Source organism: Myotis davidii, unplaced genomic scaffold (assembly GCF_000327345.1).
Source record: "Myotis davidii unplaced genomic scaffold, ASM32734v1 scaffold1627, whole genome shotgun sequence".
NCBI lineage: Eukaryota > Metazoa > Chordata > Mammalia > Chiroptera > Vespertilionidae > Myotis > Myotis davidii.
In genome coordinates this window covers 94,885-108,874 of record NW_006298361.1, presented here as the reverse complement: position 1 = coordinate 108,874, position 13,990 = coordinate 94,885, and the positions used below count along the sequence as shown (strand labels likewise).

Here is a 13,990-nt window from a genome sequence, read left to right as displayed (position 1 = left end):
CATTTCATTTTGGGACAGTCTCTTCCCACACCCCCTACACCTCCTTCCCCCCCACCCCCTGAGAATTGTCAGTCCACTCCCTTTCTATGCCCCTAATTCTATTATATTCACCAGTTCACTCTGTTCATCAGATTTTTTATTCATTTGATTTTTAGATTCACTTGTTGATATGTTTTTGTTGTCACTTCGTTGTTCATAATTTTTATTTTTACCTTTTTCTTCTTCCTCTTCTTAAGGAATACCCTTCAGCATTTCATATAATTCTGGTTTGGTGGTGATGAACTCCTTTAGCTTTTTCTTGTCTGTGAAGCTCTTTATCTGACCTTCAATTCTAATTGTTAGCTTTGCTGGGTAGAGTAATCTTGGTTGTAGGTTCTTGCTATTCATCACTTTGAATATTTCTTGCCACTCCGTTCTGGCCTGCATAGTTTCTGTTGAGAAATCAAGTTGTATGGGCACTCCCTTGTAGGTTATCTGTTTTTCTCTTGCTACTTTTAATATTCTCTCTTTGTTTTTTGCCCTTGGCATTTTAATTATGATGTGTCTTGGTGTGGTCCTCTTTGGATTCCTTTTGTTTGGGGTTCTCTGTGCTTCCTGGACGTGTAAGTCTATTTCTTTCAGCAGGTAGGGGAAGTTTTCTTTCATTTCTTCAAATAGGTTTTCAATATCTTGCTCTCTCTCTTCTTCTGGCATGCCCATAATTCAGATGTTGGTATGCTTGAAGTTGTTCCAGAGGCTCCTTATACTATCTTCATATTTTTGGATTCTTTTTTCTTTTTGTTTTTCCTGTTGGGTATTTTTTGCTTCTTCGTATTTCAAATCTTTGACTCAATTCTTGGGATTCTCTAGTCTGCTGTTGATCTCTGTACATTATTCTTTATTTCAGTCAGTATATGCTTAATTTCTGATTGGTCCTTTTTCATATCCTTGAGGGTCTCAATATATTTCTCAGAGGTTTCTAGAAGATTCTTGAGTAACCTTATAACTGTGGTTTTGAACACTATATCCAGAAGTTTGCTTTCCTCCATTTCTTTCATTTGTGACATGTTTCTTTGTCTCCACATTCTGGCTGCTTCCCTGTGTTGATAGAGTGGCCTTCTGTGGTAGGTGTCCTAGAAGGCCCAGTGGCTCAGCCTCCCCAGTTACCTGAGGTGGACACTCTTGGTGCACCCCTTTGTGGGCTGTGTGCACAGTCTTGCTGTAGTTAAGGCTTGATTGTAGTTGGTATCACTGGGAGGAGTTGACCTCCAGGCCAATTGGCTGTGAGGACCGGCTGTGTCTACAATGAGAGAACTGCTGTGCTGGAGACACCCTTATGGGGCAGGACTTGCTTCAGTGGGGCTTTGGTTCTCACTGAATCTGCCCCTTGAGTGTGTCGCTTATGGATGTGAAGAGCTGTAATCTGTATGGTCTCACCATGACCACTGGGTACACTGGCTCTTGGATCTCCAAGGAGATGCAAAGTCAGCTGATGCTTGAGACCACCCAGCAGGAGCTACAGAGAGATCTGCCTATTCCTCCTATTTATTGGGGGCCTGAAAATGCCCAGATGAGGCCCAGCTATGAAGCAATATAGGCTGCTTTTGCAGGGTCTTAAGCCTTTTGGAAGCTTTGGAGTTCTCTGACCCAGCTGTAGTTTGTTAGGTTTTAGGTTGCAAAATGACAGGCCATTCATATGCAAAAGATGCTGCATACAGCTTGGGTGGGGCGGCATCTCAGGGAATCACCAGTGTGGAGCAAACAGCAATGCCTTCCAGTCAGCCCTTTCCCAGAGAGGTCCCCAGGCCTCTGTGTCCCGTGGCACTGTGAAGAAACAATGAAGCACCTCTGAGAGAAAGCCGCCCTCGTGTTCCGGCCAGATGCCAGACAGTCCAGTTTCTCCTCTTATGAGTCTGAGTCCTCAGAGTCTCCCCCAGAACTGGAGTTCAGAGCAATCGGGAGCTTGTATCTCCTTCCCAATTGAAAAAAATAACAGCGCACCCAGTTGCCAGCCTGTTTCGCACACGCCTCCGTACCTCTGCACTTCCGCACCTCCGTACCTCCTACTGACTCAACCTGCTTTTTTCTTTGCTTCTAGTTGTATAACTTCCACTCAACCAGCTTTCCTGTGGTTCTGGATGATATTTGTTTTGTCTTTTAGTTGGATTTTGATGTGGTTGTGAGAGGTGGCATGTACAGGTGCTTACCTATGCCGCAATCTTGGTTGTCTCCTAGAGATAAATTTAATCTATAAGGTTAAAAATCATTACTTGGAATAATATAACACAGTAACATAGACAATTGAAGAAGGTACAAAGAAATGGAAGCTTGTATCCTGCTCATGGATTGGAAAAGTTAACATTGCTAAAATATCCATACTACCTAAAGCAGTCTATAGATTCCAGGAAATCCCTCTAAAAACAACAATGTCATTTTTCACAGGAGTAGAACAAATAATCCTAACATTTGGAACCACAAAAGACCCTGAATAGCCATGGCAATCTTGAGAAGTAAGAACAAAGTTGGAGGTATTTCGCTTCTTGATATCAAACTATACTATAAGGGTATAGTAATCAAAACTGCATGGCAATGGCGTAAAACACACATAGATCAATGGAACAGAATTGAGAGTCCAAAAATAAACCCATGCCTTTGTGGTTGATTTATATATGACAAAGGAAGTAAGAACATACAATGAGGCAAAGGCTGTCTACTCAATAATTAGTGTTGGGAAAGTTGAAAAAGATACATTTTAAAAAATGAAACTAGACCACTTTCTTGCACTATGTACAAAAACAAACTCAAAATGGATTAAAGACAAATGTGAAATCCATTACTATTCAACTCCTAGAAGAAAAAATAGGCAGTAAAATCTTTTACATTTCTCTCAGCAATATATTTTTTTCTGATGTATTTCATTGGGTAAGGGAAACAAAAAAAAAATGGGACTATTTCAAACTAAAAAGTTTTAGACAGCTATGGAAGCCATCATCAAAACAAAATATCAGCCTAATGAATGAGAGTATATATTTTTCAATGTTATATTTATAAGGGGTTAACATTCAAAATTTGTAAACTCATTCAACTCAAAAACAAAAAATAAGCAATCCAGTTAAAAAAATGGGCAGGGTACCTGAATAGATATCTCTCCAAAGAAGACATACAGATTGCCAATAGACGTGAAAAAATGCTCGACATCACTAATTATCAGAGAAATGCCAATTCAAAGCACAATGATATACCATCTCACATCTGTCAGGATGGCTATCATTAAATCAATAAACAAGTGCTGACAAGGATGTGGTATAAAGGGAATCCTTGTGTACTATTGGTGGCAATGCAGATTTGTGCAGCCACTATGGGAAATAGTATGGTGGCTCCTCAAACTAATAAAAATAAAAGTATCTTATGATCTAGCTATTTCGCTTTTTTGTATATATCCAAATAAATTTAAAATACTAATTCATAGATATATCCACCCCTATGATCATTGCTGTGTTATTTACAATATCCAAAGATATAAAAACAAACCAAGTGTCCATCAGTAGATGACTGGATAAAGAAGTGGCACATATTTATTATGGACTATTACTCAGGCATAAAAAAGCAATGATATTTTACTATTTGCATAATAGCCTTAGAGGGTATTATGCTAAGTGAAATAAGTCAGAGACAAATATATGATTTCTCTTCTGTGTGGAATCTAAAGAACAAAAGAGCCGAAACCGGTTTGGCTTGGTGGATAGAGCGTCGGCCTGCGGACTGAGGGGTCCCAGGTTCGATTCCGGTCAAGGGCATGTACCTGGGTTGCGGGCACATCCCCAGTGGGAGATGTGCAGGAGGCAGCTGATAGATGTTTCTCTCTCATCAATGTTTCTATCTCTCTCCCTTCCTCACTGTGAAAAATCAATAAAAATATATTTTAAAAAAATAAAGAACAAAAGAAAGAAACATATAAAACAAACAGTCATACATGCAGAAAACCATATTATGCTAAGTGAAATAAGTCAGAGACAAATATATGATTTCGCTTCTGTGTGGAATCTAAAGAACAAAAGTGGTTGAGTATTGACCTATGAACCAGGAAGTCCGGTTTGATTCCTGGTCATGGCACACGTCGGGGTTTCAGGCTCCATCCCTGGTGGGGGCCGTGCAGAAGGCAGCTGATCAATGATTCTCTCTCGTCATTGATGTTTTTATCTCTCCCCCTCCATTCCTCTCTGAAATCAACAAAAATGGTTGTTGTTGTTGTTGTTGTTTTTTTAAAGAAAACCAATTTAAGATTGCCAGATGGAGGGGGGATTGAGAGGCTGGGTGAAAAAGAGGAAGGGATTAAGAAGTGCAACTGGTATTACACAGTACTCATGGGTATGTAAAGTATATCATAGGGAATATAGTCAATAATATTGTAATATTGTATATGATGTCAAGTAAAGTACTAGAATTATTAGGAGGGCCACTTCGCAAATTATATCATTGCCTAACCACTATGCTGTATGGCTAAAACTAATATAATATTGAATGCCAATTGTAATTGAAAAATAAAATATAAACAAATGGTATTGAAACAATTGGTTATTAACAGGCTGAAAATGAACGTTGACCCTAAGCCTCGCCCTAAAATGAAGTGCAAATGGATCATAAATGTAAATGTAACATTATACCTGTTAAGAAAATTGAAGAAAACCTCAGGAAGATTAGGCAAATTGCTTTTAATCATGGAACCAAAGGCTTGTAAGTCATTAAAGAATCCTATATAATAAAAGAGAAACACGCAAATTAACCTTGACTCCGACACTCAGCTATACCCACCAGCCAGTCAGTGCGACTATGCAAATTAACCCAACAAAAATGGCGGTTAATTTGCATACACAGGTGTGGAGCAAAGACTGAAGACGACTGAAGATGGCGTCTGTCATGGAACTGGAGCGAGCAGGAGGCTTGGGTTGCTCCCGGTGACGGAGGAAGCCAAGCTTCCCGCCGGCCTTGGACTCCGCTTCAAGAGTGGCTGGGGGCCTGGGTCACTGGGGGAGAAGCCAAGCCTCGCTGCTGCAGCTGGACCAAAGGCCTGGGTCCCGGATGCCGGAGTAAAACCAGTGCCTGCAGCCAGGGGAAGGAAGGCCTTTTGCCCAAATCTTCGTGCAATGAGCCACTGGTAAACCAATAATTGGACAACCAAAATTACAACCTTGTCTGTAAGAAGAGGAAAAGACAAGCCACATACTTGGCGAAAATATTTGCAAGTAGCTTATCTAACAAAGGACTCATGAAAATTCTCTAAATGTAATAGTAAAAAATATCATTGTTCCATTTGAAAAGGCCAAGGACTTAAACTGACAATTCACTGAAGAGGATCTATGCATGCCAAATAACCACGTGAAAAAATATTCAGTATCACCAGGCAATAGGAAAATTGAAATTACCAACAAGGAGATACTGCTTTATAGCTATTTGAATAATTGAAATATAAAATAGTGACAATACCAAATGCTGTGAAGGATGCAGAGAAAATGGGTATCTTTTTCAGTGCTATTGAGAATGTGAAATGGCACAACCACTCTCCTATAAAACAACTTAATAGTTTTTTAAAAAACCAATTAAATATTTATTTACATGCAACCCTGCAAACACACTCTTAAATATATTTATGCCAGAGAATTGAAAACTTATTTCACATGGAAACCAATCATAGGTATTCATAGCATCTTTATTTGTGATTGCCAAAAACTGGAAACAAACCAGATAACCTTTAATATGTGAATAGATAAATAAATGATAGTATATCTGTATAATGTAATATTCTCAGCAATAAAAAGGAATGAACTATTGATATTGATCCAGTCAACAGTTTGGATGAGTCTGATGGGCTTTATGCTGAAAGAAAAATGCCAATTTTCAGAGGTTACATACTGTATGATTCCATTCATGTGACCTTGATGTACAAAATTATATGACAGAGAATAGATTAGGGGTTGTCAGGTATTAGGGTTAAGGGTAGGTTATACATACTAAGGGTAACAAAGGAGGTTTTGTGTGTGTGTGTGTGTGTGTGTGTGTGTGTGTGTGTGTGTGTGTGGTGTTGGAACAATTCTGTATCCTGTTTGTGGTCATGGTTACATGGTTCTGCATACATGGTAAAGTTTCTCAGAACTGTACACCAAACAAAAAAGTGCATATAAAAACTTGTGAAAGTTAAATCAGCTCTGTACCTGAGTTCATAGTATTACACCGATGTCAATTTCCTGGTTTTCACAGAGTACTATAGTTATGTAAATTATTACCTTTGGGGAAAGCTGTATCAAGGGTACTAGGGAACTGCCTGTATTCATGTTGCACATCCGTGTGACCCTTAAACTATTTTCTAAAGGTTATAATAAAAACAATAGTATTAATTGTCAAGGATATGGAACAACTGGAACTCTCATACAATGCTGGTGGGAATGTAAATTGGAATAAGCTGTTTGAAGAACTATTTGTTCAGCTTTGACAGAACCATACACATACCCTATGACCCAACAATTCTACTTTTAAGTATATGCCTAACAAAATACATGTTTTTACCAATCCTATATAATAAAAGGGTAATATGCAAACTGACCCTAACAGCAGAATGACTGGTCACTATGACATACACTGACCATCAGGAGGCAGACGCTCAATGCAGGAGCTGCCCCCTGGTGGTCAGTGCGCTCCCACAGGGGGAGCTCTGCTCAGCCATAAGCCAGGCTGACAGCTGCCAGTACAGCGGTGGTGGTGGGAGCCTCTCCTGCCTCCTCAGCAGTGCTAAGGATGTCCGACTGCAGCTTAGCCCTGCTCCCTGCTGGCAAGTGGACATCCCCTGAGGGCTCCCAGGCTGCCAGAGGGATGTCTGACTGCCAGCTTAGGCCCAATCCCCGAGGAGCGGGCCTAAGCCAGTAGGTGGTCATCCCCTGAGGGGTCCCAGACTGCGAGAGGGCACAGGCCGGGCTGAGGGACCCCTGAGTGCACAAATTTTTGTGCACCGGGCCTCTAGTAGACTTATAAAGCAGCACTATTCAAACAATGGTTCATATTTTCATTGTTTTTGTTTTTAGTGTATACTTTTTTCCGTGTATACTTTAATACTGATGTTTAGTATTTTTTTAATCTAAAAATATCCTGGTTAATTTATCTCAGTGTAGACTTACATATCCCAGCCTGAATAATATTGAAGGTTAAGTAGTTGTAAAATAATTCTTAATAACAGTTCAGTCACTTGTCTGTGGTTCTTTTTGCTTTTTGTTTTTTTCCTTTTGGAGGTAAAATTAAGCAGTTTTGCTTCCCACTTGTATACTTTGACTTTTTAAAAAAATTCATTGGGGCAACATTGGTCAACATGAACATACAGGTTTCAGGTGTGGGTTTTTGTTACAAGATCTGTATATTGCACCATATGCCCACCATGCAAAGTCGAATCTTCTCCGGATATTAGGACCCCCTACTTCCCCCACCTCGTTCCGTCTGGCAGCCACCACATTGCTGTTTGTGTTCATGAGTTTCAGTGTTATATTCCACATATGAGTGAAATAATATGCTTCTTATTCTAACTTATTTCACTTAGCAAAATATTTTCAAAGGTCCATCCATGTTGTTGCACATGGCGCTATTTCATCCTGCCTCATGGCTGAGTAGTATTCCATTGTGTATATGTACCACATCTCTTTATCCAGTCCTCTGTTGCAGGACACTGGCTATTTCCATGTCTTGTCCACCATGAATAATGCTGCAGTGAACATAGGGGTGCATATATCTTTGTGAATACATGAGGTTTGGGGGTATATACCCAGGAGAGGAATTGTTGAGTCATGTGGTAACTCTGTTCTCAATTTTTTGAGGAATCACCAGTCTGCTTTCCATAGTGGTTACACCAGTCTATATTCCCATTAGCAATGAATGAGGGTTTCCTTTTTTCTACCTCTCTAACACTTGTTATTGCTTGTCTTGTTGGTATGGTCAGTCTAGCATGTATGAGGTGGCATCTCATTGTAGTTTTGATTTGCAATTTCCTAATTGCCAGTGAGGTTGAACATCTTCTCATATATTGTTGGCTGTTCGTATGTCTTCTTGGGAGAGGTGTATTTTCAGGTCCTCTGCCCACTTTTTGATTGGGTTGTTTGTTTGTTTGGTATTGAGTTTTATGAGTTCTTTATGTATTTTGGAAATTAAACCTTTACCAGAGCTACTGTTTGTAAATATCATCTCCCATCTGGTTGGCTGCCTCCTTGTATGGTTGTCCGTTTCTGTTGCTGTGCAGCAGCCTTTTGGTTTGATATTGCCCCATTTATTTATTTTTGCCTTTACTTCCCTTGCCTTTGGGGTCAAGTTCATAAAATGTTCCGTATGACCAAGGTTCATAAGTTCGGTACCTATGCTTTCTTCTATGTAACTTACTGTTTCAGGTCTTATATTTAGGTCTTTGATCTACTTTGAATTAATTTTTGTAAATGGGGATAAACTGTAATTCTACTTGTATGCTTTTAAAATAAAATATAAATAAATACATCTAATGTTGTAAATTAGACTGCATTACAATTGTTTATATGTCTGGTGTCTTGTAGTTGGTGGTCTTCTGAAGTGCACTGACCAGATATTTTTTCATCTTTTGTATTCCAAGTCTAGCTTAGCATAACTGTGATAAGCATTCTTACTAAACCCGCGCAACTCTTCATTAGTGGATTCATACCAAAGAGCTTTGAAGTTTTCTACAAAGTTTCCTTTTTTGTGTGTGTTTTTTGTTTTGTTGTTGTTGTTGTGTGTGTGTGTGCACACACGCGTGTGTGTGTTTAACCTACATAGTTTGTACTTTTCTATGTGCTTGATCCTTTTGCTGGTGTGGAATAGATGTAAATAAGTGGAGTAATTTGGGGGCAGCATTTGCCCTTAAACCTTATATATGTCCATTAATTAAAGAAAACACAGTTTGTTCTCTGTAATGAGTGTGTATTATTACAGAAGTATAAAGAAAATAAATATCGTAATCCTAGTGACCAGGGATAACCACTGTTAATATTGTATGTATGTTTTGTCTTTGTTTTGTTTTTTAATATATTTTTATTGGTTTTAGAGAGGAACAGAGAGGGAGAGAGAGATGGAAATATCAATGATGAGAGAGAATCATTGATTGGCTGCCTCCTACATGCCCCCTACTGGAGATTGAGCTGATACCCGGGCATGTGCCCTGACCGGGAATTGAACTGTGACCTCCTGGTTCATAGGTCGATGCTCAATCACTGAGCCATGCTGGTCAGGCTTTATGTTTTGTTTTTAATGAGCTTCTGTTATATGGAAGGCTCTATATCCTGTTTTTATCATATACCATAATGTCGCAGATTTTTAATGGAAATTTAAACCATTGAAGAGCCAAAATATAATTTAGTCCTCTGTATTATAGATATTTTTTGTTTTCAACTTTATGGTCTTATAAGACTTGGTGTATAAAGGCATTTTATGGAGATTGTTGAACGTTTATTATATTCCAGGGGTTTTCTCACTCTAAATTGCCAACAGTAAACAAATTATGTAGTCATCCAATAGAATCTTATGCAGCTACCAAGCATAATGTTTACCAAGAAATTTGAAGGAGTGCACATAGTTCCTTCAGCAACCCTTTTCTACCCATGATTTCTATTCCTTGCAGATAATCAATATCGACTCTTGGCAATTCTTCTGGTATTTACTTACATATGTCCTTTCTACAGTCTCTTGTGGGAATTTACCCACGTGCGCACACACATTTTTCCTCAATTATTTTCTTAGTATATATTTTTCATAGTGTTTACCTAAATCAATTTGGAGTGTTTCGTTTATTGTGAGTATGTAAATATTCATGCTGAAGCTATTTGAAATATTGTGATTACTTTTCCTTTTTTGTATACCTGTTTATTTTTGTTGAATAGTTTATTTTTACCACTTTCTCAGTTTCTATGAACCTATCACTCATTCCCAAATTCTCCTACAGAAATATAAATTCTTGTGTTCTGACACAGCAGGTAATCTAACAGTTTCTTTTTTTTTTTTTTCTCCCTTGAACGCATTCTTGGAGCTTTCTGTCTTCTTGGTCCTATTTTAGCTTCCTCGGTATCTTGCATCTATCTAATTTCCCTACCTTCATTATGCTCTATTGTAATTTCATATAAGGTACCCCTAATACACTCAATTCATGGGGCACTTTCCTTCATTTAGATGTATTTAATGCTAATAGGAGTACTGAACATAATATGGACTGTTGAGTTATACTTAAATTTTCTACATTTACTCAGAAATCTGCAAATACCTTGAATACATTATTAACATGTGATTTCCATATTTATCTTTATTCCTAATTCAGACTATTTTATTTTCCAGCATTAAGATTCTTCCTGGGCATATAAAGCTTCAATCTAATTCTTTAGACATGTCTTGTTTAATTCAGTAAGTGAGAAATGAATTCTCTGAACTCTTGATTGTTCAGAAAACTGCCTTAGGATTAAAAAGCCATAGTATAATTAAAATTTCTGTGAAACACTCATTACTAAAGCATTCATTCTGTATTTTCATTTTCAGAGGACGATTGTTTATTATTTCCACCAAAGCAGGATCTCTTGGCATTAACCTGGTAGCTGCTAATCGAGTGATTATATTTGATGCTTCTTGGAATCCATCCTATGATATCCAGAGTATATTCAGAGTTTATCGCTTTGGACAAACTAAACCTGTATATGTATATAGGTTCTTAGCTCAGGTAAGTTCATAATTTATATTCTTATTCTTTTTGTCTTATTGTAATGTTGGGTGAAACAATATTTTTGGAATGCAGAACATATATGTATTAGAGAGGCAAACAAAGTTGAAAACATCATTCCTATACATAAAGCAGCAGCAGTCAGTTTTGGCCTATCATGATTTTCTGTTTTGTCATTCTTCCATATCTATAATGTCAACTTTCTCAGACTGAGATGGATTTGCATGGGTAAGCATATTTAGCTTTTTAAAATTTTTTTAACATAATTACAGATATCCCCTGTCTCCCCTGCCCCCCTTTTTCCTTTACCCACCTCCCAGGCTTCACCTCCCCTCCCCCCGGGGGAGGGGGCTTCACCACGCTGTTGTGTCCTTGGGCTATGCATATATGTTCTTTGGCTAATCCCTTCACCTTCTTTCATCCAGTCGCCCCCCACATCTCTCCCCATAGCATTTTCTGGCTAGTTCAGGAAAGTTAAACATTTATAGTTCTTTTACTTAGCATACATAGAAAACCCAATAACTAAATCTAAATTGCTTAAAGAAACAAAGGTCAAATGATCATTGTTTTTAGTGGCCACCAGAGTCTCTTAATTTGAGGAATATGGATAAGTAAGAAGACAAAGTTAACTTATGATAATAACAAAGAGTATATAATAGTAAAGTAATTACCTTTAAATGAAAACTAAGGTATTAAAAACAGATACTGAATTTGAAGAAAAGTAGTAAAATCAGTGAGGTGGGTGCAGTTCAGAGTAATACAGGTTTATAGAATCAAGTTGTTCTTTTAACTTTTCCACCTGCCTAAAAATCTGGGTTTCTCAACCTGAGACTGGTTTTTATTGGTAGGTCCTTGCTTATTTGATGATCTTTAGTACATGGTATAATTGGTAAATACATTGTAAACTCCTTCGTATTATTTAAATTAAGAACTCCTTTTTATTCTAGTTTAAATGCTAAATATATAATAGAGATGACATTTTAGCTATATTAATTTTCTGTCCTGAAATTACAGAAAGTAAGACTTGATATAAAGTCATTTCATAGTGATTACTGAGAGCTTATTATAGTCCATTGAAAAGTTATTAAGCTGCCCTCTTGCAGTCTTACTTCAATACCCCCTAAATTCTTATTTTATGTACTCATTTATTTCTGTTTACCTTGGTATCTGACTGCTCTCCTACTTCTGCCAACTTCAGAAATATATTAAGCAACATATGAATCATATTAATAAGATAGTAGAGAATGATTTTTGTCAAAGTAAACCATATTGAATGAAATCTCCCATGAATTAAGTAGCACTGCTAATAAAATTTGCTTTATGGCAGATATGCTATGAAGTTTTGCCGTTTCATATTAACCAATAACTATATTTCCACTTGATTAAGTTTTGTGTTTGCATAATTTACTTATTTATATATTGTTCCTTCTTTTTACAAAGGGAACCATGGAAGATAAGATTTATGATCGGCAAGTAACTAAGCAGTCATTGTCCTTTAGAGTTGTTGATCAGCAGCAGGTCGAGCGTCATTTTACCATGAATGAGCTTACTGAACTTTATACTTTTGAGCCAGACTTATTAGATGACCCTAATTCAGAAAAAAAGAAGAAAAGGGATACTCCCATGCTGCCAAAGGTAAGCATCTTTAAATTAGTAGCTCAAAAAAATTCCGACATGGACTAAGGGAATTTTACTACTATAAATCTGACTACGGCTATATTTCAGAATTTTTCAAAGAGCATAAAATTGTTTATTTTTCAAATATATATTTTTATTGATTTCAGAGAGGAAGGGAGAGGGAGAGAGAGATAGAAACATCAATGATGAGAAAGAATCAATTGGCTGCCTCCTGCACGATCAAGCCCACAACCCGGGCATGTGCCCTGAATAGAAATTGAACCATGACTTCCTGGTTTATAAGTTGGCGCCTAATACTGAGCCACGCCGGTTGGGCCATAAAATTGTTTTTAAATGAAAGGATGCGTCGTTAGTTCTCCACATAACAATACAAAAAGATAGCATAATCTGAAATAAATATTTTATGTCAAATAAAAAGTTCAGCCCTGCAGAAAAAGGTTTCTGGGTAGAAACCTTAAAAGAAATTCAGGGGTGGGCAAAGTAGGTTTACAGTTATGAGTACACAAAACAGTTTATTCTTGTATTATTATTTATTAATTTGTATTTTTCCATACGAACAACTGTAAACCTACTTTAGCACCCTCCTTGTAGTATGGTTCTCTTTTAATAATCTCCAGTAGAGGGCGTACATAATTTTAAAATGTATATGAAAATTAACTATCTCTTCCGTAACATTCTTTGCTGTCGTATAGTAATTAAGAATCAGCAAATAAAAGTGTCTCTTACTTGATAGTTTTCATTGTCATAAAGCAAGTAAGACTTGGAAAAGGACCTTAAAGGTAATCTAGTGAAGCCCTCTCATTTTATAAGTAGGGAAACTTAGGGTCAGAGACATTCAGTGATTTTGTCAACAATTTTCAGCCAATAAGGGGCAGAGCCAGGACTAGTGTCATTTGGTCCACTGTCCTTAGATAAAAAAACATTTTTTAATATTAACATAGAAATGTAATATGACAGTAGATTACATTTTGACCCTTTGATCATAAGAGAAAACCATATGTGCTCTGATCTAAATAGGGAGTTTATATATTTAAACCTATTCTAGTTATCTAAAAAGCCATTCTGGGCGGAATTGTTGGGATATGGTATTCCTGTTGTTCTGGTTTCAAATTCAAACACTTAAGGTTCCATATGCCCGTTAAGAGAATTGGGAAAGCAGCTACCAGGTTACGGTGACACTCTATCAAAGTCACTTTAGTCATTTGTAAAAAAATTGAAAAGTATTTTGGTTACTCATATGGTTGGACACATTTAATGAAAGAAAAAGTTAATAGGAATAATGGCTAATGCTAATATGAATCATTTATTTTTCCAATTAATTTGTTAAGTAGCTGTTGTTACTTTTGAATGTATATATAATTGATTTCAGAGAAGAAGGGAGAGGAAAAGATAGAAACATCAACGATGAGACAGAATCATTGATTGGCTGCCTCCTGATCGCCCCCTACTGGGGGTTGAACTGCCAACCAGGAATTGAACCACAACTACCTGGTTCATAGGTTGATGTTCAACCAATGAACCACACCAGCTGGGCATGTTTTTTCTTTAAAAATATTTTAATTGAATTTATAGGTTAATAAAATTATACAGGTTTCATGTATATAATTCTTCATCTGTATATTGTATTTTCTCCAA

The 13,990-nt window shown here is 37.2% G+C and overlaps 1 protein-coding gene across 1 annotated transcript in view; it reads left to right on the top strand.

Moving 5' to 3' along the window:
* Positions 1 to 13,990, top strand: part of LOC102769157 (transcriptional regulator ATRX) — a 114,945-nt gene that overhangs the window by 66,338 nt on the left and 34,617 nt on the right. The window contains exons 14-15 of the mRNA XM_006774061.2: positions 10,540 to 10,717; positions 12,158 to 12,352. Coding sequence (XP_006774124.1) covers positions 10,540 to 10,717; positions 12,158 to 12,352 — 373 coding nt within the window. The remainder of the gene's footprint in view (positions 1 to 10,539; positions 10,718 to 12,157; positions 12,353 to 13,990) is intronic.